Consider the following 23,250-nt stretch of genomic DNA (forward strand, 5'->3'; position numbering starts at 1 on the left):
ACTTTATCTTTTATTTGCCTTTGAACTTTCATTTCTTGTCACTTTTGTTTAGACATCTTCTTTCCTGTAAAAGAATTACATGTTCTCAGCTTTGTAATTCTGGCTAACCAAACTAGTAGTATTCAGCATTTTTGCTCACTTAAATTCTGTACAGGCAGTGTTTCTGCAACAGAAAACACGATAGATGTGGGGTTTTGGTGTGCACAATACTTTCTCAAACCCTGCTACACAGATACAGCAAGAGGGGAGATGTGGAGGTTAATTTTGCAATGTTTGGGTGACAGTTTTCAAACAACATCAATCATCATACAAGACTCTGTTGTGAATTTGTTTTTTACATAGTCTTAGTTTGGATTTGTGGCTCTTTATTGACTTGGTGACTTTGTAACTGCTTAGTGATTTGGACTTGAATAAAGTGAAATTGTTGAAACAGCATACAAGGCTGAAAGAATTCTGCCAGCCCTCTGGAGAAATACCTGTAAGTGCTAAGGAAACTTGTCTAAGAAACAGGAATTTTGCCATTTCTCCCTTTCACTGCTCTGCTTCCTTGGTCATTTTGCTAATGTGTGATGCTCCTTGTTAAGTGCGGATGCTTGCTTGGTGAAATACAGTTCTTTGTCATGCCTTAGTAATTGTATTTGTACAGAACAGTAAGGCTATATCTAAGTTACAGATTAAAAGTATACAGGGAATGGTGATAACCAGTATCTGATTGGTTTAGATGGTCTTTCCTAAAAACAAAATGATGATAGAATGCAGGTGTTCTTGCATTATTTGTTTTTGCTTTCAAGTGTGTATACAGATTTGTTTCTGCTTTTATGTTGCCATTGTGCATGTTTTGTGCATTGGGGTTGCTTTAACAGCTTATATATAGGGAAAACAGCGTGTAGCATGTGGTGCATGTCCTTAGCTTTTAGTTGGATTTTTAGTTGCATTTAAATATGTGTAAATTTGCATTTGGCTGTTGACTTGAGTTTTGAATACATTGATGCTTTTGTAAATATTGGCCCCCTTCGCTTTGTCTGCAACTTTTAAAAAATGGCTTGCTTTCCTCCCCTCCACAGTACAAGTTTTAATTTGCACTAGAATAAAGTGTTTATTTCCTTAAAGATTTAACAGAGGCTTTGGATGAAGATGCAGACCCCACAAAATCTGCACTGTCTGCAGTTGCAACTTTGGCAGCTGCATGGCCCCAGTTACATCAGGGTATGTGTGGGTTTCACTTCTTGTTTTGTTACTGTTCTTATTTTGCTCTGTATTTTAAAGCACATTTTTTTATATTTATATGAATTTAAGTATCTATATAAAATAACTGTTCACTCTTCTTAACTGTAGGCTGCAATTTGAAAAACTTGGATCTTGATAGCTGCACTCTTTCTGAGATTCTCAGACTTCACATTCTAGCGTCGGGCGCTGATGTAACATCAGCCAATGCAAAATACCGTTACCAGAAACGAGGAGGGTTTGATGCTACTGATGACGCTTGCATGGAACTGAGATTAAGTAATCCTGGTCTCTTGAAGAAACTTTCAAGTACCTCAGTGTATGATTTGTTGCCAGGTAATAAAAGACAATAAATGTTAGAGGTGATTAGATTGCTCATCAAGTGATCAGTTTCATAACTGCTTCAGATCAATGATGGTCAAAATTTACTGTATTATAAAGTAATTTAGGTTGGAAAGGACCTCTGGAGGTCACCTAGACCAACAGCCACCCCCTGTGCTCCAGCCCCCACAAGCAGCACGTCCCACCAGATCAGAGATAGCGGAGCCAGGCAGTCTCATTACTTCTGAGTAGCTTTTAAAAATACCATTTAAAAAATGTTGGTTTTACTTGCAGAAGGAGATTTCTCTGGGAGAAGCATCTGAGTATTTGATGCAGCTCCTGCTTTTTGTTGCTGTTCTGGTTTCTCTTTTGTTTGTTATTTGGAAATGGAGAAAAAAATATTATCTACTGTTCCTTTATCTCAGTTTTGAAGATTACATTTTAGCTAAAAGTTAATAAATCACAAAAAAAGGCTTGCATCTCTGAGCAAAGCAGGTATTTCAGGAAATACCTCTTTGTAAGTGCAGCTGGTGCACTAATAATGTTTGTTTGCTTTTTCTTGAGTGAGAACCCATCTTCAGTCTGGAGTGTGTACCAGTAAGGCTTATTTATCTGTTGTATGATGAAATATAAAAATTGGTCTGAATTTTATTAGGAGAAAAGATGAAGATCCTTCATGCCCTCTGTGGGAAACTTCTGACTCTCGTCTCTACTCGAGATTTCATTGAGGACTCTGTTGACGTGTTACGACAGGCAAAACAGGAGTTCAGAGAATTAAAGGCAGAACAGCATCGCAAAGAACGAGAGGCGGCAGCAGCAAGGTAAAATCAGGATATGGAAAGCTAAGTTTTGTTGCTACAAATTAGATTAATTCCCCAATTGCAAAAGGCTTATGAGAAAAAATAGCAGTGTTTGTGTTTTATACTGTTTTCTTGAGACCCTAGACAGGAGTGAAACTTTATTGTGCTAAGCGTTGTCCTTTCCCATGTTACTGTTGTTTTTAGATGATGCGGTAGTATAAAAGAAGAAAGATGTGGCCAGATCAGATACTAGATGAATTGCAACTCGTTTTCTATATTCTTCTTATTAGGATACGTAAGAGGAAAGAAGAAAGGTTAAAAGAACAAGAGTTAAAAATGAAAGAGAAACAAGAAAAGCTGAAGGAAGAGGAGCAAAGAAATCCAGCTGTAGAAGTACCTCTTGGGTATGATACATAGTATTACTGTGACACATATGATGCGGCACTTCAGTTATGTGCACAGACCTTACCTATGTAGTTTTCATCGATGTGATCATATACGAAGTTATATTTAAATATATAGCCCTTACTGTTGATTTTATTTTTCTTCCTAGTGGAATTGCTTTATGAAAGTGATTTTATTTTAAAATCGACTTTTATTATATTCATAATTTTACCAACTGATGAGAAATTTACAAAATCTAATTTGTTGGGGGTTTTTTTTGCATTACTTTTTGTCTTGCATTTATTTCATGTCTGTGAATACCTTCATAACAGACCATTCTAGTTTGTTTTCTAATTTGAGGAATTGATCTGAGCTAGATAATACTGACTTCACATAACAGTTTATGAATCAAATTTAATAGCATTTAAAAAAAATACTGTGTTATCCCAGATGATTTCCATAAAATCAAGGTTTTTTGTTCTATTAATAAAACTGTATGGTTTCAGGTGGTAAGATTCATGCACAGGCAGCTGTATATGATTCCAGAAAAAAAGCAAAGTGTGTATACAACACTGTATCTTTACCTGCTTGAGGAAGGGAGTTAGTTAAATAAATCTGCTAGCAAAAGGTGAGCATGGGCCACAGATAGATTTATGCTATGTTTTTGAAACTGTAATTGAAGAAAACCCAAGTTATCCTTTAATGGTTGTGTGTAGTTCTGTAGGTTTTTAATTGTATTTGCTAGATAAGGGGGAAGTGTGTAATAAGCATTTTATAAAATGGTATACATTTTGAGGAAGAAACATATTTTTTTTAGTCATGAAAAAAATAATTCCGGTCAGTAGAACTTCACTAAGATGTCTCCAGAAAGGATCTGATTATATTAATGCTCTTCAAATGAAAGAATGAATAGCAAAGAGCAGGTTTTAGTCTTTAATGTGGAACTTTCCATTTATAGTTTAGTGGGTTTCTTCTGGGTTTTAGTACGTTCTATGACTTGAAGTTTATTTTTAAAAAGCATTATAGGTCTTTGAGTAGCTTAAATATTTCTGAAAGGTAAATACTGTTTGTGTAGAAGATGCCATATTCTACTGTGTATTTTTTTCATTCCATTCAGCTTTTAATATGTGGCTGATCACTTAGTTACCTTTATTTTATTGTGTCAGGGAGGAGGAACGGGAAGACCTTGATACTAGTACAGAGAGCAAAGAAACTGAACGTAAAGAGCAAGACATGGACACAGTGACAGAGGATGAAGAAGAGCTGGGACCAAACAAAAAACGAGGGAGAGGTAACACTATAATGTTTTGTTCATTTGCGTACATGTATGCACGCACACACGTGTTCATGCACCCGGGAAGTTCTTGGGTTTTATAGCAAATTTTTATAAAGTATCAATATTTGCTGTGAATTTTTTAAAGGAAAAACAGAAAACCCACCCAGACATGATCCTAATGGGCTCTTTAGCATTGAGCTGGCCTTATGTAGTTCTAGTGGTCAGGTGTATGGTGTCTCGCGCTTCTGTTTCATTTTGTCTTCCATACTTGCTGTCTGGATTCCTCTTTTGTCTAAAAAACCTCCAGGCTGTTGCTGGATGAACCGTTACAGTTATGAGTAGTGCACTCGAAGACAAGGAGCTGTAGGAGTCTCATCTAACAGGGTGTGGTGTGGGATTGGTGCTTTTTGTTAGGAAGCTGGAAAAACAACAGGTATTCTAAAAGAAAATGTTATGTTGAGTGGTTTGGTTTTGTTTGCCTTTGTTAATGAAGCAGCATAACTTCTATACAAGAATACAACTGGGTTTCTCCACAGACTTAATTTCCTCAGCAGTGTGCTAGTAGGAGCTGTGGCGCAGTAAATGGCACAGCCTGTGATTTGTAATTAAGCATAGATACCGCCACAGGAGGATGAATTGTCGATGGCTTTGGCCTGCTACCTCGTCTGTGTTGTTCTCCCATGAAGGCTTTGTGCTGGTGTCTGTGCCAGTGAAAGTCCTGGATGATCACGGGCTTAAGGCTACAAACTTGTACAGCTCCTAACAGTACCTGGGACAGAAATTCTGAGTCATTCAGTAACGCAGGTTTGAATATTTCTTCCAGCTTTATGATGGTGAAACAATGATGTCTTAAAAAGAATGTCAAGTTTCTCAAATGCCCATGTTTGAGACATTGTGTCTGGAGGGCAAACAAGTGTTATTTCATTCCTACAATTGGAGACACAGAAGGTCACACTGGAAATCGGTAGAAATTGAGTACTGACAGCATCTTTCACCATTGCATGTGTTAATTACAAGATGTGCTTTTCTAGGTGACTATCAGGATGCGATTCTTTGGTAAACTAAGATGTGAACTGGAGTACTTTCAGCTGATATAAGTTGAGGGAAAAAAAATAGTAGTATATATATTAAAAAAAAAAAAGGATAAAGTAATGTAACTGAGTTTGCAATAAAAGCTGTTATATAGGGATTCTGGTTTTGCCTGAGGTCTTTGCGGGGTTTAAGTTGATAATTTTGAGTATGATAAATTGAGTACAAAACATAGTTCATATTAAATAATGAAATTGCTAGAATTGTACTTGATCATGATATTTTTATAACACAATTTAAGTTCTTTTTTTTTATGGTGTTAAAAATGACTGTCAGACTTGGTCTAGTTTCTGTGAAGTGAAAGTATGCTGAAGATAACTTTCTCTTTATCAAGAGAAGGGGGTTAGTCACTTGAATTTTTCTTTGACGAAACTAGTATTGTTTCTTGACTGAGCTGATGGTCTTTGACAGTGTAAGTTTAAATAATCAGAAAGGGACAGAACCAAAACCCGCCCTTTACTTGAGTTTTTGGTTAAAGAAAGAATTTATGAGCGTCTTGCTATCGTTCTTTTTCCTTTAACTTTTAGGAAGAAGAGGACAAAATGGATATAAAGAATTTACAAGACAAGAAGAGACCCCTTGTGAAAAGAGTGAACCTCTTACTGCTGAAGAGGAAGAAGCTTTAAAACAGGAGCAACAAAGGAAAGAGAAGGAACTGTTAGAAAAGATTCAGAATGCAACAGCCTGCACAAATATCACCCCGTTAGGTCGTGACCGTCTGTACCGACGCTACTGGATTTTCCCCTCTGTTCCTGGATTGTTTATAGAAGAGGACTATTCTGGTCTCACGGAAGATATGTTGCTGCCTCGAACCTCTTCCTTTCAGAATAATGTACAGTCTTGCACAAATGAACCTCAGGTATTCAGTAAAACTGGAGAGTCTTTGAAATCTTCTGAATCTACCTCCAATATTGACCAAGATTCACACACCAGTGTTGTTGTAGAGGTGCCAAGGCCAGTATATAAACCAAACCGTTGGTGCTTTTACAATTCTCGGGAACAACTGGACCAACTCCTAGAGGCTCTCAATTCCCGAGGACATAGGGAGAGTGCCTTAAAAGAAACTCTTTTACAAGAAAAAAGTAGAATATATGAACAACTAAGCAGTTTTCCTGTGGAAAAGTTCCATATTCCAGGTAAATGAGGAGTTTGGGATCTTAATTCACTTCCATGGCTGTAATTTCTATGTAATATTCTAGAAATTTCTAGTTCACATTTAATTTTAATTCCTAAGAAATATGAATTATTTTTAAGCATTATTTCACTCTATGGAAAACAGGTTTGGTGTGTGGCTTGTTTCCCCCTGCCCCTGATAGATTTCAGTGTTTTTCTGGTGTTTTATCCTGAAAAAAGCAGTAATTTTTCTGTTATCTCACTGCTTAGGAAAATGGGATTGGCTTTTAAACAAACATCTTTAGGAAGTAATTTGAGCTTTGGGAAAAGATTAACTGGGGAATAAAGATTAATATCTGCTGAAGGCACATCATAGTATTGATCATCTTATGTCCTCGTTTCCAGTATGATGAAAGGAGACACAGATATGACACTGGAGACAGAAACATTGCAAAGGGACACAATTACTACCTCGATTTGTTGAGCAGGGCATGTTCTTTGCTAACATTATAATGCTTTGGATTATTTGAAAGCCTTTACTGGCCTATTGTGAAGAAGGGAATGACAGCATATTGCAGGGTCATACTAAAACCTTTGGGAGGAAAAAATAGTGTAGCCCGTTGGTTGTTCTGTGGGTTAATGTCAGTGCAGTGGTTTCTTTTCTATTTTTTTCCCCCCTTCTTTTGGCACAGGCTTATTACAGGAGGGGGACAAATCTGCAGGGCAGTGTTGTTTTTATGGGTTTCAAAACAGAGGAGTGTACTTCAAACCATCCTAGACCTACAATTTAGGGGTTTTTCCCTTTTCTCCTAGCCAAGTATTTTGCCATTTATCGGCAAGGCATTAGTTCCAATCACTGATAAAATTCTGCATACACAAGCTCGCAGCTGTCTTGTTTGTGGTGTGTTGGTGGGTAGAGGATGTTACCAAAATGAAACTCGCTAGGGTAATGTTTAAGAAATTGCATTTTGTTTTGAATTATGCCAAATTACTGTCAGGATTTTAGTGTACCTGAATTATTAATGATAGAGCTGAGTTGTGTTTTACTGGAGCATGTGTGCCAGGACGTGCCACGAACATGTCAAATACTACTAAATTCATAACTACTTTACCATTTCTTTTGACAGAAACTAGCACAGGACAGAGTTCTCACATAGTAATTAAGCTTTATTTGGAGGCATCATGGCTTATGGCTATGTTTGTGCTTTTTGTGAGAAAATCTATCATTTTCTGATATATTTGTGTTTGTGTGTGCGCTTCCTTATTTTCCTCATTGCTGCACCTTTATATTTTGTGTGTTATTTTCTGCCCTGAAGTAACTTGATTTCCACAATCATAGATTTTTTTCTTTCTATGCTAGAATTATAGCATAATGTCAATTTAAAAAAAAAAGAAAAAGCAGCTTCGAACTTCACTTTAATAGAAAGACAATTCAAATGCAGTGGTCCAATACCAGCACGACCTCCCCTCTGTGGTAGGTGCCCACGTGTAGCTGTGCTGGGGAAGGAGTTTCTCTGCAGTGGACTTTGGCTGCTGCCCTGTTGTCTTCGCTCAAATGACTTGCAAGACAAGTGAGAACTACTCAGTGATTCTCTGGCACTGTAAACTGCCCTTCTCTGTTTTCTGATTCCCACTCAAAAGAACATTGAAATAAAACTGATATGTGCGATTACCTGATTTCATTCCAGTATCCATTAACATTTCCTTATCAATCGTTTGCAAGCCAATTGCTGCTGTTTCAGTTTTGCTCAAGAAAAAAACATTTCTTCTTTTTCTTTTAAACCAAAAAGAACTTTTCTCACATCCGGACATCAGAGTTTGCGAGTATACATTTTGAGAATATTTGCATAGTTACTTTCAGTTACAGGGAATTGTTTCTGCAGTTGAGAGCATCTTAGAAAATTCATCCTGTACTTCCTTACAGCTTCATGGTAATTTTTTATTAAATACCTCCAAGTTCTTGCATTTACCTCCTCATCACTGCACTCCTAGAATTTAATGTAAATCCTGGGAACTGAAACATTTGCCACTTATGCAGATTTGCAAGCACTAATTTAGGATCTGGGCATACTTTCAGCTCTTTCCTGTGGCTTTTGAGCTTTTGCATGAATTTTCAGTTCTTTTATGAAGAGGTTTTTGCATGACTGCCCATCATCAGCTCTTCCCATCTTTTTCATAAATTATCTTGCTGTCTTGTTCTGGTTTTTTCCCAGCCTTTAATTAGAGGGCACAATCAGTCTAGTCTGTGCCTGTGTCATCTTGATCTGTTAGTTTTTGTTTAAAATTAGACTTCTAAAAGGGATTATATCTTCTTTTGTTAGTTTTTGTGATTATCCGTTGCACATGCTTGTTTTAAATGTTGTCATGATAAAGATCCACGCAGGAAAGAAAACTGAGGAGTTCTCCTGTAAAGTGAGGACCATCAAATATGAAAAATGCTAGAAATTTGACTTTATTCTTTCTCTTGTTTTTTTTTCCTCCTTGTACTTACAGCAGTTGTTGACTATCTACTACTTCAGAAAGCATTTTAAGACAAAAGAATGACTTTTAAATTGACAAGAACTTGTCATCCTGTGTGGTGGGATGAGCGGATGCTAATCCATAGGTCTTCCCTTAAAACTCTGCTCCGCGTGGTTGGGTCGGGTGCCTCAGTTGTCACGGAGCTGCTGGTGTTGGCAACTGTCCCTACAGGAAGGCCGTTTTGAACCTGTGCCTTCAGTTTGTTCAGCCCTGTGCCACATTTTATTCCCTCCAACAGCAGCTACTTTAAGGAGGAAAGTCCACTAACATGAAGTTACTTGGTATTTTTGCAGACAAACCTCAAAGTGACGTCAGACCTTCTTCAGGACGGGGAAGGATGTCAAATGCCCATGATGGATCTTACGTATCTGCGGAGAAGCAGCTTGAACTGAGACTTAGAGACTTTCTTTTGGACATCGAAGACAGGATCTACCAAGGAACATTGGGGGCTATTAAGGTATTTGTGAATTGTAGCACACCTAGGAGCATGGTGGTGCTGTCAAGTCTGTAGCTTGAATGAGAACTCTTGCATGCTATGGGTTTTACTGAAAGCATAATTAAATTTAGACAGTAATTGGCACTAAAAGTTTGTGGCCTCTGATTCTTTAGAAACTTGAAGTTTCTATGTTTGCTTCAGGTTACAGACAGACAGTCTTGGAGAGCAGCCTTAGAACATGGGCGGTATGAGTTCCTGAACGATGAAAACAAGGAAAATGGTATAATTAAAACTGTGAATGAAGAATCTGAAGAAATGGAAACTGATGAACAAGATAAGTTTATTGTGAAAGACAGGTAAGAGCTATGGTTTAAATAATAACTCTTCCCTGTGAGATTTGCAGCAGTGCTCTGGGGTTTTTTTAACCTTAAAAATGTTTTCACCCTCAAATTCTTTGGAATGGTGTTTTTTAAGGTTTGAGTTGTAAAATGTGACATTTTTCTTTGTTTTATATTTTGTAAATGACACCGTTCTATTACGATATAAGACTAAGACACCAATTTTTACCACAACTACTACTATTCAGATACTACACTGCTCAAGGAAAAACAAACAAACAAAAACCCAACACTTTGTGGAAAAAGTAGGAGTATTTCAAAGGGAAAATGGTAATAGTAACAAATTACTGGTTGAAATGGCCACTGTACCTCTTTGCGAGTCACAGCGAGAACCATCAGTGCAACAGGCCACAGTCTGGATTAACCTTTAGCAATGCAGCACATCAGAGATACAATCTTGTAACTTATGAATGATCGTCGTTGTGCAGAGCGCGCTGCAGCATAGTAAGAGAGGAAACCTCAAACCATATAGTGTTGTTATGTTGGTTTGTTTGGGTTTTTTTAAACAAATATTTGAGACAGATATGGGAGTCTACACTGTATCTGTGTTTGTTGTAAATCAAACTACAGAAATTATAGAAATTGAAGATTTCTAAATATTTAATTCCTTCTTTGCAGAAATATCTAATTTACTTAACAGGTGTACAATTGTATGTCTGTATAGAATGTGAATGTTGAAATATTGCAGGAAAAAAGATTCATTTGAGGTGATCATTATACCAACATACTGTTTGCTTATATAGTCTGTGAAGTTTTCTGCAATTAGACTTTTATGAAAGCTTCATTTCTGGGTGGACTCTTGAATGCTGTGTTGGATGTAGGAATTTAAAGTTCTTTAAGGTTTCTTCCTTTTTATTTCAGTTTGCTGAATTAGTATTTTCATATAAGACTGTCCTTCGGATCAGAGTTCTCTGGTTGCATGCAAAATGGATAGGCTCATCCTTTATATTAATGACACAATTTAGACATTTGCTTCCTGAAAACCACAACGTAGAAATATTCCAGTGTTTTAATTAAGAAGCTAAATTTTATCTGTCTCCAGTTGCCTTGGGCACTTGCTCCATTGCCAAATCTCAATTCAACTGCAGAAGCTTGTTGCTTCATTTTTTTTTTTTTCCCCATTTGATACTGACTCAGTCAAAGTTTCTGAATAAAGTCTGCTCTAATAAAGCCTTGCATATTAAAACAGAGACTATAGGATTCTGAAATCATGTGACAGATTGCTTTTGATGCTGGGCTTTTTATCCACCTCAGAGCGAGTGACATCTCATTAAGACCTTGGAGTTTGACTAGTGAAATGTAAATAACTATGCAGCTTTTTTTTCTGTTTGCTTTCAGGCTCTCGAAATGTGTGTGACTGCAAAATATAATGAACAGCTTTTAAGTGTGAAAAAAGAACAGGGACAACCAAAAGCATTGCTCATTCACCAGAATAAAGCAGAATCCAGACAGTCTTAATTAGTTTTTTTTTTTTATAAACCCCAAGTAGAAATTGAATTTTATTTTCATTAGTGTGAGTTGCTTTTCTACACTATACTTAATGTAATGTTTGTGGTTCAGGAAGATTAACTACACTTTGAAATGATTACTTAGTCTTTGGTCAAAGAGAGTTAATATTTTAGAAAAATCCTCCAAGGATGAGAACATATAAGTTAACAGATCTTAATATAACATTCTAAATTACTTTCTGGTTGTATTTCATTTTCTTTTCAAAAATCTTATTAATTGTGGGGATATATGTAGTTGAACTTCTGCAGATGAAAGTATTCTAAAAGGCTGCACCTCACCCCTGGAAGTGTTTTCAGTGAAGAATTATTGGGAAAACAATTCACAGAAATCTCTCTAAGCTAGCTGATGGATGTTGAATGAAATCTTCTGGAAATCTTAATAATCGTATTGAAATTTGTCATATGCATTTCTTGACATTTAGATAAGTGTTACCGAAAGATGATTTATCTAGATTTATTAGACTAATGACGCGAATATGAGAACTGGGATAACTGTCTGTTCATATCTGTAGCCCAAGCATGTCCATGAAGTGAAAATAAAAATCTGGATACAGACCTGTACAAATATCTATGGTATTAAATTCAAAATATGTTAAAACATATAATTTAATATATTTCTATTTTAGACTTGTTGGGTTAAAAACTGAAGCTCCAAGTGCTGCGTCAACAAGTACAAGTACTCCTCAGCCAGTTAATAACGTGGTCCACTACTTGGCATCTGCACTGCTTCAGATAGAACAAGGGATTGAGCGCAGGTTTCTCAAAGCACCTCTTGGTAAGCTTTAGAATTGAAACTGTTATGTCTCTAATTTTGTGTAAGATTTTGTAACAAACACCCCTCCTCCCAGACAAACAAAAACCCCACAAAACAAAAACAAACAAACAAAACCCCACAAATGATGCAGAAAAAGCATGCACTCCAAACTCACCTCTTTTGTAAGACTGGATGCTTTAGAAGGACATGTTGGGGAAAAGAACAAATAACTGATCTTATTGCTATATACCATTGTAAAATTTAAAAATGTCAGATTGTCAGTTTACAAGGCCATAGATCATGAGGAAACATTAATATTTTTCTTTTCTGCATGCCCTGAATTACATGTATTAATTAATTTACAGCATATTTTACTCTTAAATACATGCCTATTTAATCTAGATCACTTCAGCGATCTTGTTCATGTGGCCGTACAATTATAGTGATGCATTGTGAGACAAGTGGTACTGTTGGGCAGAAATAAGTGAGCTTTTGGGGGAAATACTCCATAATTCAGCACTGCTGTTGAGGCCAATGTACCATGCAACTATACCATGAGTTTCTTAGGTGGTAAAAATGTGTCCTCCCTTTTATGTTGTTTCTGTGAAAGCAATATAGGCCTGGTTTATCTGGATCACCTTCTTCAGCAATAGCAGAATATTTGCAGTAAAACTTAATAAAGATTTACACTGCAAACTTTCAGATCCTCGGGTTTTGCCTTCATGCTGTAAAACTTAGAAATAAAGGGTTGCAAGAAAAAAATAAACCAAAGCACGATTAGAGCTTGACTTTAACACATAATCCTTCCTTGAATTCCTCTGACATGCTCTAGGGGCAAGAGGAGATCTAAAGTGCATAAATTCACTTTGTTTTCCCGTGGTCCCTTAGGTCTGGATTCCTTAGGATGCATTTGCAATTCAAAACTGGGGGTTTATCTTGGAGAAGCGTGTGTGTGCAGGTGGTTCATCCTTCCTGAGGCAGCTGTCTCGGTCAGGCTGCCCTTCGGATGCGGCGGCGAGGACAAGCGATGCTCTGTGCTGGGCCGCGCCGCTTTGCTCCTCACCTGGGGGAGCACAGCGTGGGTCACCAGTGCAGCACAGACCGGGGCTACTCCAGAGCACAAACTGCTACACCGCCTCTTGCATTGATATTCTCCTCTGATAATGACTGCGTACAAAATCCTTAGGCTCCGGCAGATTTTGCTGCAGCAGTTTAAGATGAAAATGCGGGTGTAGACATTAGTGCCCTGTGGCACAGTTGACCTAAAACTGTTTCTGCATCTCGGCTGCTCCTGCATAGAATCTGGTGCCTGGTTATCAGTTGACGCTAAAGATGAGTTTGAGCTAGGTTTGTGCCAGAGACTGACACACAGGCATGGGTTCCCTTCCACAGGCTTTTGTTATCAGCGTGATGACCTCTAGGAGAGGGAAACGCAGCAAATGATTGAGATGAAAGGGGAGAACATAGGAGTGGTTTAAGCTGCAGCTGTTCACAAGCTTTACTTGGCGAAGTGTTTGGTCAACTCAAGGCTGTCTGCCCTTTCCAAGCCAGGCATGATGCAGCTTATTTCCTGCCACAGGACTAAATTTACAACATGTGCCTCGGACAGTTAATTGACAGTACATTCAGCGTTTGCCATATTAACCTGCACATGCAGAGTGGTAAATACATTATGCAGTACATGCCTCCATTTCCAGACTCTCTCTGGGAGTATTTTGGCAACAGCGTCTTGCTTGCAGCTGTAAGTTTAGCCTGTAAGGGGAAGAACATGGCTATTAGTAGGTTATGGGCGTACATCGGGCATCATGAGTTACAGGAAAAGGACTGAAAGAAGAAAGATGTCCCTGAAGTGATGGAGAGGAAGTTTTTTAGCAATCCTCCTGCATCTTTTTTTCGGTGGTCCCAACTCTGCCATAATCTAATGATGGTTCTTGTTTTTTGCCTGACCTTTTGTTGATGGTGGGCTTTCTCGTTGTTAGTTGTTTGTTTGGGGTTTTTTTGGTTTTTGGTTTTTTGGTTTTTGGTTTTTTTTTTAACTTGGGAATCCTGTTTTACTTTAGATGCTTTATACTGTGTGACAAAGAAACTATATAGGGAAAACAATTTTACGTGATTTGCATGTCTTAAGTCTTACATGTTTGTTTACCATACTGTGCCTGTGCATCTCTTCGGCTCTGATAAATGGTACTGCTGTAAGAGTACGCTAATGTATAGAATAACCTACATAGCTGAGGGAGCAGGAAGGATCTTAGGTCTACTCTGCTCTGGCTTACTGCCCTAACCATTACGCGACAGCGTCGGGTTCCCTCTTCCTTGCTTTATCTTTGGTGCCAAGCGTCTCATGTTTGTGGTTGCGTAACGGGCTGCTTTTAGCAGGATATGAGTCTGAATGAAGGCAAGATTTTGGTTTTGTCACTAGAGAGCTCTTGGAGGAGCCATGGCTTTGAGTGACTCTGTAGTAAGGAGAACTTAAACCACACACCTCTTTGATTTTTCTGAGTGCTAGGCAGTTATACGAAACGTGCTCTGACTTTGGAACTTCTGGACGTAAATAGAAGGTGCAACTGCCAAGCGTCAAGGAAACCTGTGTGTTTGAGAGGCATCTGGCAAACTTGCGGGATGCAGCCGTTTCTGGTTATAAACCTTCAGTGTTTGACATGTTTAAAAAACCAAGTGTGTAAAAATTTGCATGATCTTACATTCATCTTAAGTTCCTCCATTGGAAACAATGCCTTAGCGTGCTACCGCAGTGAGCTCTATTTCTTAGTTTGCAACTTGCATATGTATAACAGGGAAAGAAAAGTTCTATACTTAGTTTGACAAGGAGGTGTTAGTAGTGTTACTAAACCTTTTAATAAAAATGGACGCTGCTTCTTGCTCAGGGACTGTCTGGTGCTCAGAACTAAGATTCCCTCTGTCATTGACCCCTAGAAAGTGGCCAACAGTACTCAGAAGATAGAAGGTAGCTTGTAGTTTGTAACCACTGGGTTTTGGTTTGTGGGTTTTTTGGTTTTGTTTGCCTATTCTTATACAGATCATTGTGTTCGTACACTGATTTATTTTTTCTAACCGGCGTTGTTTTTTTTATAGTCGTTCGAACTATTTAATGGCTCCTTTCCCTAGACAAAATGCCTGCATATCTATTTCTAAATGTTAAACCTGAGAAACACAACTTGTTATGCTGATTTAATTACCACTGAAGTAAAAACATTGGAAGTCAAGCAAGTACTAGGAGTTCTGTTTTGGTAGAAGTACAGGGGCACGCTTTTAGTAGAAAGCGTACCCGTGCATTTCTGCTTTACACCAGACTGAACGTGCTTTGTCATTACGTCAGTTGTTGCTTTTGCTGGAGCAGTTTCTTTTCCCTCTCTGCCCCCCCTCACTGTGCTTGGCTCCTGTTAGGGAGTGGAGCCCTATTTAACAATTTTTAGTTTTCGTTCTGTATACAGCTTCGAGCACTAAAGACAGGGCAGTGAAATTCACTGCGGCCACTGGCAAGTTTGTCCTGGTGGCCTCCAGGGTGCGGAACAGACAAAGGGACCCAGCACAGCAATAAAAGGACCAGCTGCTCCTCTCTGCACCGTTTTTGTTCTGAGGCTCTATCAGGCTGCCAAGAGCCTCGCTGGTGATTCTGATAAGTTTAGAGTTGAGGTGCGTACTGAATATTCAAGTGGAAGAGCAAGAAAAGACTGACGCAGAAGATAGCAGTGCGAAAGGAGATCTAGAAACCCCAGAAGCGGCACCCCTCTGCCTTGCCGGGCTCCTAGATGGCTGCTGATCTTCTGTTGTCTGGTGATTAAATGTAACATGAATTGTATGCATTTCTTAATTACAAACTGCATTTTAGAAATCATTTTGTTACATGTTAGCTATGAAAATTTAATTGTTATTTCTGTAGTCCAGCCCAAGGTAATGTTTGGGAAGAATCACAAACAGGGGGATGCAACTTGCGGTACATGTTCTTCCTGCAAAAATTCTGAGTTAAAAGGTTAAAAAAAAAAAAAAAAAGCTGTTTGATGGAAACTGAGTGCTGCTTCTCGGATTAAAAAATATGTTTGAGGAGGAAGAAACACAAGCAATTGTGGATTTTGCTTCTTTTTTTAGTATAAGTTACTTTTCTTTAAATTTCAAAATACTTTGCAGTGAAGAAGTAGGTCAGATCATTCCTATTATGTAAATGTGAAAATTGGGGTATAGAATGATGAAGTGATTTGGTTGCCCTGGAGTTCAGTGAGGCAGCCACAAAAAAACCTGCTGCCTTCTGCACTAGTGCAGGACTGGAGTCACTAAGCATTCTTCAGATTTCCATACAAAAGGTTGGATTCTAATTCATGGGAGCACCTTTGTGACTGGTATAGGGAACCGTTTACCTCCTTTTTAACTTATGCTATGTATTTCCAGCAGAAGAAAAAGTCCAAAACCAAACAACAACCAAACAAAACAACCAAACCCCAAACCACAGCTTTTTCCACTCCTTTTTACTTGTCTTTGTTCCATTCATTTCTTTCTAGATTTTTATTATTTTTGTTTCCTCTACTCCCAAAGTTATTTCCTTTTCTGTTTATAATTTTTCTCTTAATAGCATCAGACATCATCCAGCAGTGAACTGGGATAGGATTTGTATGTAGGCATGCTTTGTTCTTGTGCTTTTCTTACTTGCCTGTGGAGTTCCATGAGCAGAGGCAGCGAAGGTGCAAGTGGTCTTTTTTTTTCTGATGAAGAATTTTTTGTTTACCCTTCAGAGAAGGCAGTCAAAGAAGGTACCTTGCATTTGGAGCAGATGAGGTTTACTCTGGCTTTTACTTCCTGGGCAAGTAATTTCATCGTTTTAATACTCAAGAATGCCCCTGCACAAAAATATCTTAAGCGTCATTTCACATGGACAGACGAGCTCATTCTCTTGGTCCTTGAGGACGGTGCCCGTGAACCGCCTGTATTTGCGAGATGTGAGGAGGTTCCTGGTAGCACAGACCAGACAGGTTGTTTGCTGAGAGAGAAGCCTGTGGTCAGCAAGCTGCTTCTATAGCCATTTGTACTGGGGATGGACAGAAAGGTGTAAGGGAGCGTAGATTTAAGAGTTTTCAGGTTAACCCTTCTGTTTGTAGTGAGAGTCAAAGTAAATCCTGGGATGTCTAGTTCCTCCATGCACATTATTCTCCTGCCTTTCCCTGCCTAACTTTTTCCACATGCGCGTGTTGGGAGCCACTGTTCTAGTTACGTTTTTAGACTACACAAGTATGGATTATAACAATTAATTAAAAAATAATCTGCCATGCTTCAAAAAGGTATTTGAAATAACTTTATGAATTTAATGTTTGGTAATGCAGGAGATGAAAGGAACCACTGGGGGGATAAAAAGAGGAAGAGAGTGAAAGACAAGAGTAGTCAGAGAGACGGTAAATTTTAAATGTTACTTGTATTGCTAAGAATTAGAAAGTATTAAATACTTTATCAGGTTTTCTTTTATTTTTTTACTCTAATAATTTTATAGCCAGCTCCTTATGTTGAAGGAATTGTGGTGTTGAAGCCAAAGGCTTAAACGTGGGTAGTAAAACAAATACAGCTCAAAAAAAAAAAAAAAAGAGGAGAGAGGGAGAGAAAAGAAAAATTAAAGTTTTCTGCAACTGGAGATAAAGAACTCCATTTTCTTTTTATCACTTTGGGACAGAAATCTGCATGTTCACATAATCTGCTCCCCCCACCCCTTCTTTTTAATACCCCTTTTTTTTTTTTTTTAAAACTTCACAGCATTGTGCAACTGCATATCCTTTCTAGAAATACTAAAATGGAAAACCCTTCCCTGAACTCAATTAGCTATTGATAGATGAGTGCATAGATCTGTCAAACAACTTCATTTGCATTGTAGCGAGGCTTGGGGGGCTTAGCTGACGGAGGGGTATCCCACTGCGCCATGTAGAGCTGCTCAGACACAAAGAAAGACGCTGTTTCTCTCTCCAAGTTAACAATATTAAATGAGAAAGATGATGGATGGAGGAAGAAAGTGTTAATCTTATTTTACAAATTGGGGTCTGGAGCAGCGGGTGTTGTTTAGCTTGTTTCTCTCAGCAGCAGGATGTGCTGAAGCAAGTTGTGGTCAGTAATTTCTCTCTCTACATTGCAACTGCAGTTTTGCAGTGTGAATATTTGTTGTGTGGTGTGATGAACTATCTTGGTGAGCCAATCCAGGCTAAAAATAACCACTCAAAACAAAAAGTAATAATGCTCAAGCTGCCATTGTCAGCAAAAGAAATGCTTGCCAAACTATAGATACACAAAAAATAAAGTGTCTGCCAGAGTTCCAGTAGAAATCTGCAGCAGAGCAGAAGTGGGTCTCATGTTACAGTCTAGTGTCTCGACAAGCGGTTTTCATTTTCTTCTTACTGAATTTTAAAAAATACATTGAGGGATGTACTGCAGTGCTGTGAAAAGGACCTTGTCCACTATCCTTCGTAAGACTGAACTTGAGACAGGAAACCTAAGGATGAAGTAAGAGGAAATTTTAGGAAATCTTGATTTGTATTTGCAGTTCAGGAGTGGCTATATTTTATTTATGAAGCTGTGTTGCCTGTTTATCCTCTGCCTTCTCTCATTGCTTCTCTTGTGCTGCTTGCTGCTCATGCAAATGTATGCAAGATTAGGCAAATCCTGGCAGCCAGTTGATGAGAAGGCAGAAGGGCCTTGCCAGGAGAGCAATTAGTCTCACTTTTGTTCTTTCATTTTGTTTGTTATTAGATATTTTCTCTTCCTATTCCGGAGGAGAACTGCTGTGGCAGACAGGTGGATTGGAGGCTGTTCCTCTGCCCACTGTGGCTAGTGCAGCAGGCGAGGGGGCATTTGACACTGGAGTGGATCATTAATCAGTGAGAGATCACACAGCAATAACTGGACTATCACTTTTAGAAGGGAAATCTGTGCATGTTTCTGTAATCAAAATTACGGCTATATTGTCTCTTCCTCTCCTTAAACCTTCGTGCTTCAAAATGCAAGAAATTGGCTTTCTACATTCATAAAGAAATTCCTTTTCTGCTCAACAGCAGCAGTGCAGGGTGTCATTTATACCTTCTTGTTTCTCTAGCTCCTCAAACAACCCAATTTCTTCTGTAATCCCCAGCTGCTCATTCCCATTGGGTACTGCCCCTCTCGCTATTCTGTGTGTATTGCTGTCGCCACTCTGGTGGCCTGGGTTGCAAACCAAACCTGCCTGAAAATATAACTTCTCACCACTGCCCCCACTCCCTCCCCCATTTATTTCTAACTTAATTAGGATTCCAGGTCTTGCTTGGTTTGCCCCTAGGTGTGTACCAGAGACTCATGTGTGCTACATTGCTTATCAAATATCAAGAAACATTTCTATTTCAACCAGACCAATCACCCTGTCTGGTTAACCAGACAGATATGCAGGTTCTTGAGAAGGTGGAGTGCAGGGCAGGAATAAAGGCACCGAGGCAGGGGGAGAGGGCTAGAAGTTTGTCTGCTAGACTATGCTGGGGCCAGGGCAGGTGAGAAGAGCTCTTTAAGCTGTTTTTTGCCAATCAAGTCTGTTTAATGCCAGGTTCTTTCTTTAAATGTAAATATTTTGGGATTTTAAAACATACATACAACTGAAAGTAAATTGGGAGTGTGGTTTTGGTTTTGCTTGGGTTTTTGTTTTTGGTGTTTGTGGTTGTTTTTTTTTTTTAATCTTGAGTAATCTTCATTTATACTTTATAAATGTAATCAAATTGTTAGGTTTCCAGGTTGACATCTGAGTAAGACTTTTATGTCTTACTCATGTCCTATGTGTAACTTGTATGTTGAATTGGTATTGAACAGTAAAATCTTACAGCTCTTACAGCTTCAGCAGCTTGGAAACTAAGGAGGAAATATTCACGTATTGAAGAAATAAGACACAGGTTGTAATATTATCCCAGTTCACTACTGCTATCTGCTTGAAAGTCAGAGCCTTACCTCATAGTCTAGAATAATCTGGATGTTTGATAAGGAAGTTTGATTGTTCTGTCTCTTTTTTTTCTTTTTAAATCTCCTTCTTTAATGGAAGATGCCAGTGATGGTGGACGATCTTACAAAACAGTTTTGGATCGCTGGAGAGAGTCACTTCTTTCTTCTACCAGTTTGTCCCAAGTCTTCCTCCATCTGTCTACCTTGGATCGAAGTGTCATCTGGTCAAAGTCCATCCTCAACGCTCGCTGCAAAGTGTGTCGAAAGAAGGGCGATGCAGAAAGCATGGTGCTGTGCGATGGCTGCGACCGAGGCTATCATACCTACTGTATCAGGCCCAGGCTGAAGGTATCTAGGGAAAAGGGCTTCCTTTTGGCACAAAACATGAGTAGTTCTTACAACTTAATTGCATATTCCTAATGCTGGATTTTTTTTTTCTTCTGTTTGTAGGTCATTCCAGAAGGAGACTGGTTTTGTCCAGAGTGCCGACCAAAACAGCGCTCTAGACGCCTCTCCTCCAGACAGAGACCTTCTGTGGAAAGTGATGAAGAGACTGCTGACCAACTAGGAGAAGGGGAAGAGGAGGCAAACTATGATGAAGTGAGACAAAGTGAGGAAGAGCATTATGAAGAAGAGCAAGATGGGGAGGATGAATCTCAAGAGGAAGAAGAAATAAGGTAAACAGACATCTGGTAAAGTGGTTTCCTACTGAAATATCATCTTGATCATCAGGTGGAATGATTGTTCACATCTTGGAAATTCAGTCTGAAAAAGATGTTTATTTAAAAAAAAAAGGCATCTTGTTATGGATTTGGCCATTACTGATGGACTTAGTATTAATAAAAGTTAGGTCCACTGGACTTGAGGACTTCTGCAGTAGCTGTTTAAGAAACAAGAAACACCCCACCAAAATGAACCAAACAGAAAAGACCCCAAACAACTAAATAATCCAATGTATGTGATAATTTCAGTAAAGTGGTGGATTTGATACACATGCCAGGAACATAAAAGTTGAAGGAAATTTTCCTGATCTCAGACTACTTCTTTTCTTTTTGGTACAGTCTTAGATTGGCTGAAGCAAGATTATTTGCAGCTCTGACAGCTGGCATTCAATAATTGGAGAGAACTTGCATCTCCTTGAGAAGTGAATTTATCTCTGCACTCTTCCTTCTCTGCTGTAATGGAAGGAGAGTCTTGAGCATTAGTTATAAACCCTGACTAGAGCATAACTTTTAATACTTGGTGTGTTAGAACTGCAGTTTAGTTAGGTAACTGATAATATAGTTCAAAAATCTTGGTAGTTACAGTTGCTGTGAGAAATAAGTGACTTAAAGAAATTGATACCTGGTACTCCAGTTAATGCATTTGTATTGCTTAAGCCGCAAGGGTGATCAGAATTTTGGGCATTTCTTTAAAGCATGTGCTCCAAGTAATATTTATTTAAGAGACTACAGAGCAGTATTTAAGGTAATAGTAACTGGATGACTGCATCAGCCTGAAAGACAGCTGCTCACCAGTCCAAACTTGAATGGTTGGGGTTTAAAATGCTGATTGAAAACTGAGGGAAAAGAGAGGAATGGAATTTGGGGATAAATAAACATGATTGTTCACTTTTTGTAGCCCATCAAAGCCAGGAAGACCCCAGGTCAAGTTTCCATTAAAGATGAGAGCAGCCAAACTGAACAATCCGTTCTCAAGTCGTAACAGCCAGCATCAGGCAAGATATGCTTCTCGGAGTCAGCAAAACACACCTAAGCAAGCTGATCCTTTATCTAGAGTGACCAGGAGGGGTATAAGAAAAGTAAAATCAGCCCTTCCATCTGTGACAAAGCCTTCTTTAAGGCTTCATAGCCGGACCACTCGTCAGAGCCAAAGTTCATTACAAGCAGATGTATTCGTGGAATTACTTGGTCCTCGAAGAAGACGAAGGGGAAGAAAGAGTGCTGACAGCACACTGGAAAACAGCCCCTCCAATTCGCTCGGATTTAGAATTGTTGAAACGGCAGACCCGAATGAACGGCTTAGGAAGTGCCCAGTTTCTGTTTCAAAGCTTTCTCTGCCTGTTACCGAACCCAAGAGAAGAGGCAGGAAACGACAATCCACAGGTTAGAGAAATGTGTTCATCCAAAATGAAAACAATGTTCTGTTCCTTGCTAAAATGTTTGTGTGGTAGGGTAGGGAGATTAGAAGTGGTGATTGAAGGTATTTTTACCATTTCCAACAAGACAGTTCCCTCTTTTGCAGTGACAGAATGAACCTGAAAAAAAAATTCAGTCATCTAAAGAACAATACTTAATTTGTCAAGGAGATTTATCATAACCATATTTTAAATTTCATATTTGCACACAATATGGAGCAATTGCTAATGAGTGAATAGAAAATGTGAAAGTGGTATTTATGCCTTAACTCCTGCAAATGTTTCCTTATAGCTTTTATGGTTTCGTTTTATTAGGAAGAAAAAGGTTGTCTATCTGGTATAGGGCTAACAGTGTCCTTGCTTGTTAAGCTAATACCAAGTGTTTGATGGTATGGAAATACTTGTAGAGCTACAATAACCTTTTAAAAACAAAAAGGACCCCGTGTGAGACTGAAGAGTGTAAAAGAGTTTGCACTCCAGTGTGGCAGCGTTGTATTCTGCACCACTTCTGTCCCTCACCATTGGGAGTTTCTGGGCTTATCCTCTAACCACCCTGCTGACTACTCTTGAAAGCAGACAAAACCACTCTGAATAGAGGTTTTGTGGAAGTAAAAGTTATGAGTAGGCGGCTTATTCTGTCTTTCTCTAATAGGGCTTTTCTTTACATGTTTAACAAATTGTTTTAAAATTGAAATAGGTGAAAAAATCTTTTCCAAAATTAATGTGGCGAAGAAGAATGGAGGAGGAACCCAGCGAAGTCCTGGTTCTTAGCATTTTGTACGGCAAGAGAGACATTTAGTGGTTAATAACAAGGCTGTAGTGTAGTTAATACTTGAATCTAAACTTACTTGAGTTGTGCCCTGAAACTACAATTTTAGTAGTGGAGAATAATGGTGTTTCACTTTATATATATATATATATATATATATATTTTTTTTTTTTACTTACCAGGTTTTTATTTTTATCTAATGGGTTTTTTGTGTTTTGTTTTGTTTTTCCAGAATTACCTCCTCAAACCTCATTGAACAGGAGAAGTTCAGGACGTCAAGGGGGAGTCCATGAACTCTCAGCTTTTGAACAACTCATAGTGGAACTAGTACGACATGATGACAGCTGGCCTTTCATGAAACTGGTTTCCAAAATCCAGGTAATCCAAAATCCAAAAATCCAGGATAAAACTGTAGATGGAGCGGTAATGGGTGGGAATCCTGTTTGCTGGCAGTAAAAACTTTGGATTTTATAGCATTGCCCAAACAGAGGATGCAGCTAAGCAGTGGGATTCAGGAGAACTCTCGCATTTCAACTCAAATATTTGGTGCCAGAAATAACTTTTCCAATTGACTTGTTATTGG

At 38.6% G+C, this 23,250-nt stretch overlaps 1 protein-coding gene across 1 annotated transcript in view; it reads left to right on the forward strand.

The window, feature by feature from the left end:
- BAZ1A (bromodomain adjacent to zinc finger domain 1A) overlaps positions 1–23,250 on the forward strand; it is a 64,353-nt gene that overhangs the window by 37,555 nt on the left and 3,548 nt on the right. The window contains exons 13-25 of the mRNA XM_065636446.1: positions 1,111–1,206; positions 1,336–1,560; positions 2,201–2,366; positions 2,636–2,749; positions 3,896–4,020; positions 5,622–6,230; positions 9,021–9,184; positions 9,365–9,519; positions 11,696–11,844; positions 19,862–20,109; positions 20,212–20,438; positions 21,382–21,866; positions 22,900–23,045. Of these exons, the coding sequence (XP_065492518.1) occupies positions 1,111–1,206; positions 1,336–1,560; positions 2,201–2,366; positions 2,636–2,749; positions 3,896–4,020; positions 5,622–6,230; positions 9,021–9,184; positions 9,365–9,519; positions 11,696–11,844; positions 19,862–20,109; positions 20,212–20,438; positions 21,382–21,866; positions 22,900–23,045 (2,909 nt within the window). The remainder of the gene's footprint in view (positions 1–1,110; positions 1,207–1,335; positions 1,561–2,200; positions 2,367–2,635; positions 2,750–3,895; positions 4,021–5,621; positions 6,231–9,020; positions 9,185–9,364; positions 9,520–11,695; positions 11,845–19,861; positions 20,110–20,211; positions 20,439–21,381; positions 21,867–22,899; positions 23,046–23,250) is intronic.

This window comes from Caloenas nicobarica, chromosome 5, assembly GCF_036013445.1.
Source record: "Caloenas nicobarica isolate bCalNic1 chromosome 5, bCalNic1.hap1, whole genome shotgun sequence".
NCBI lineage: Eukaryota > Metazoa > Chordata > Aves > Columbiformes > Columbidae > Caloenas > Caloenas nicobarica.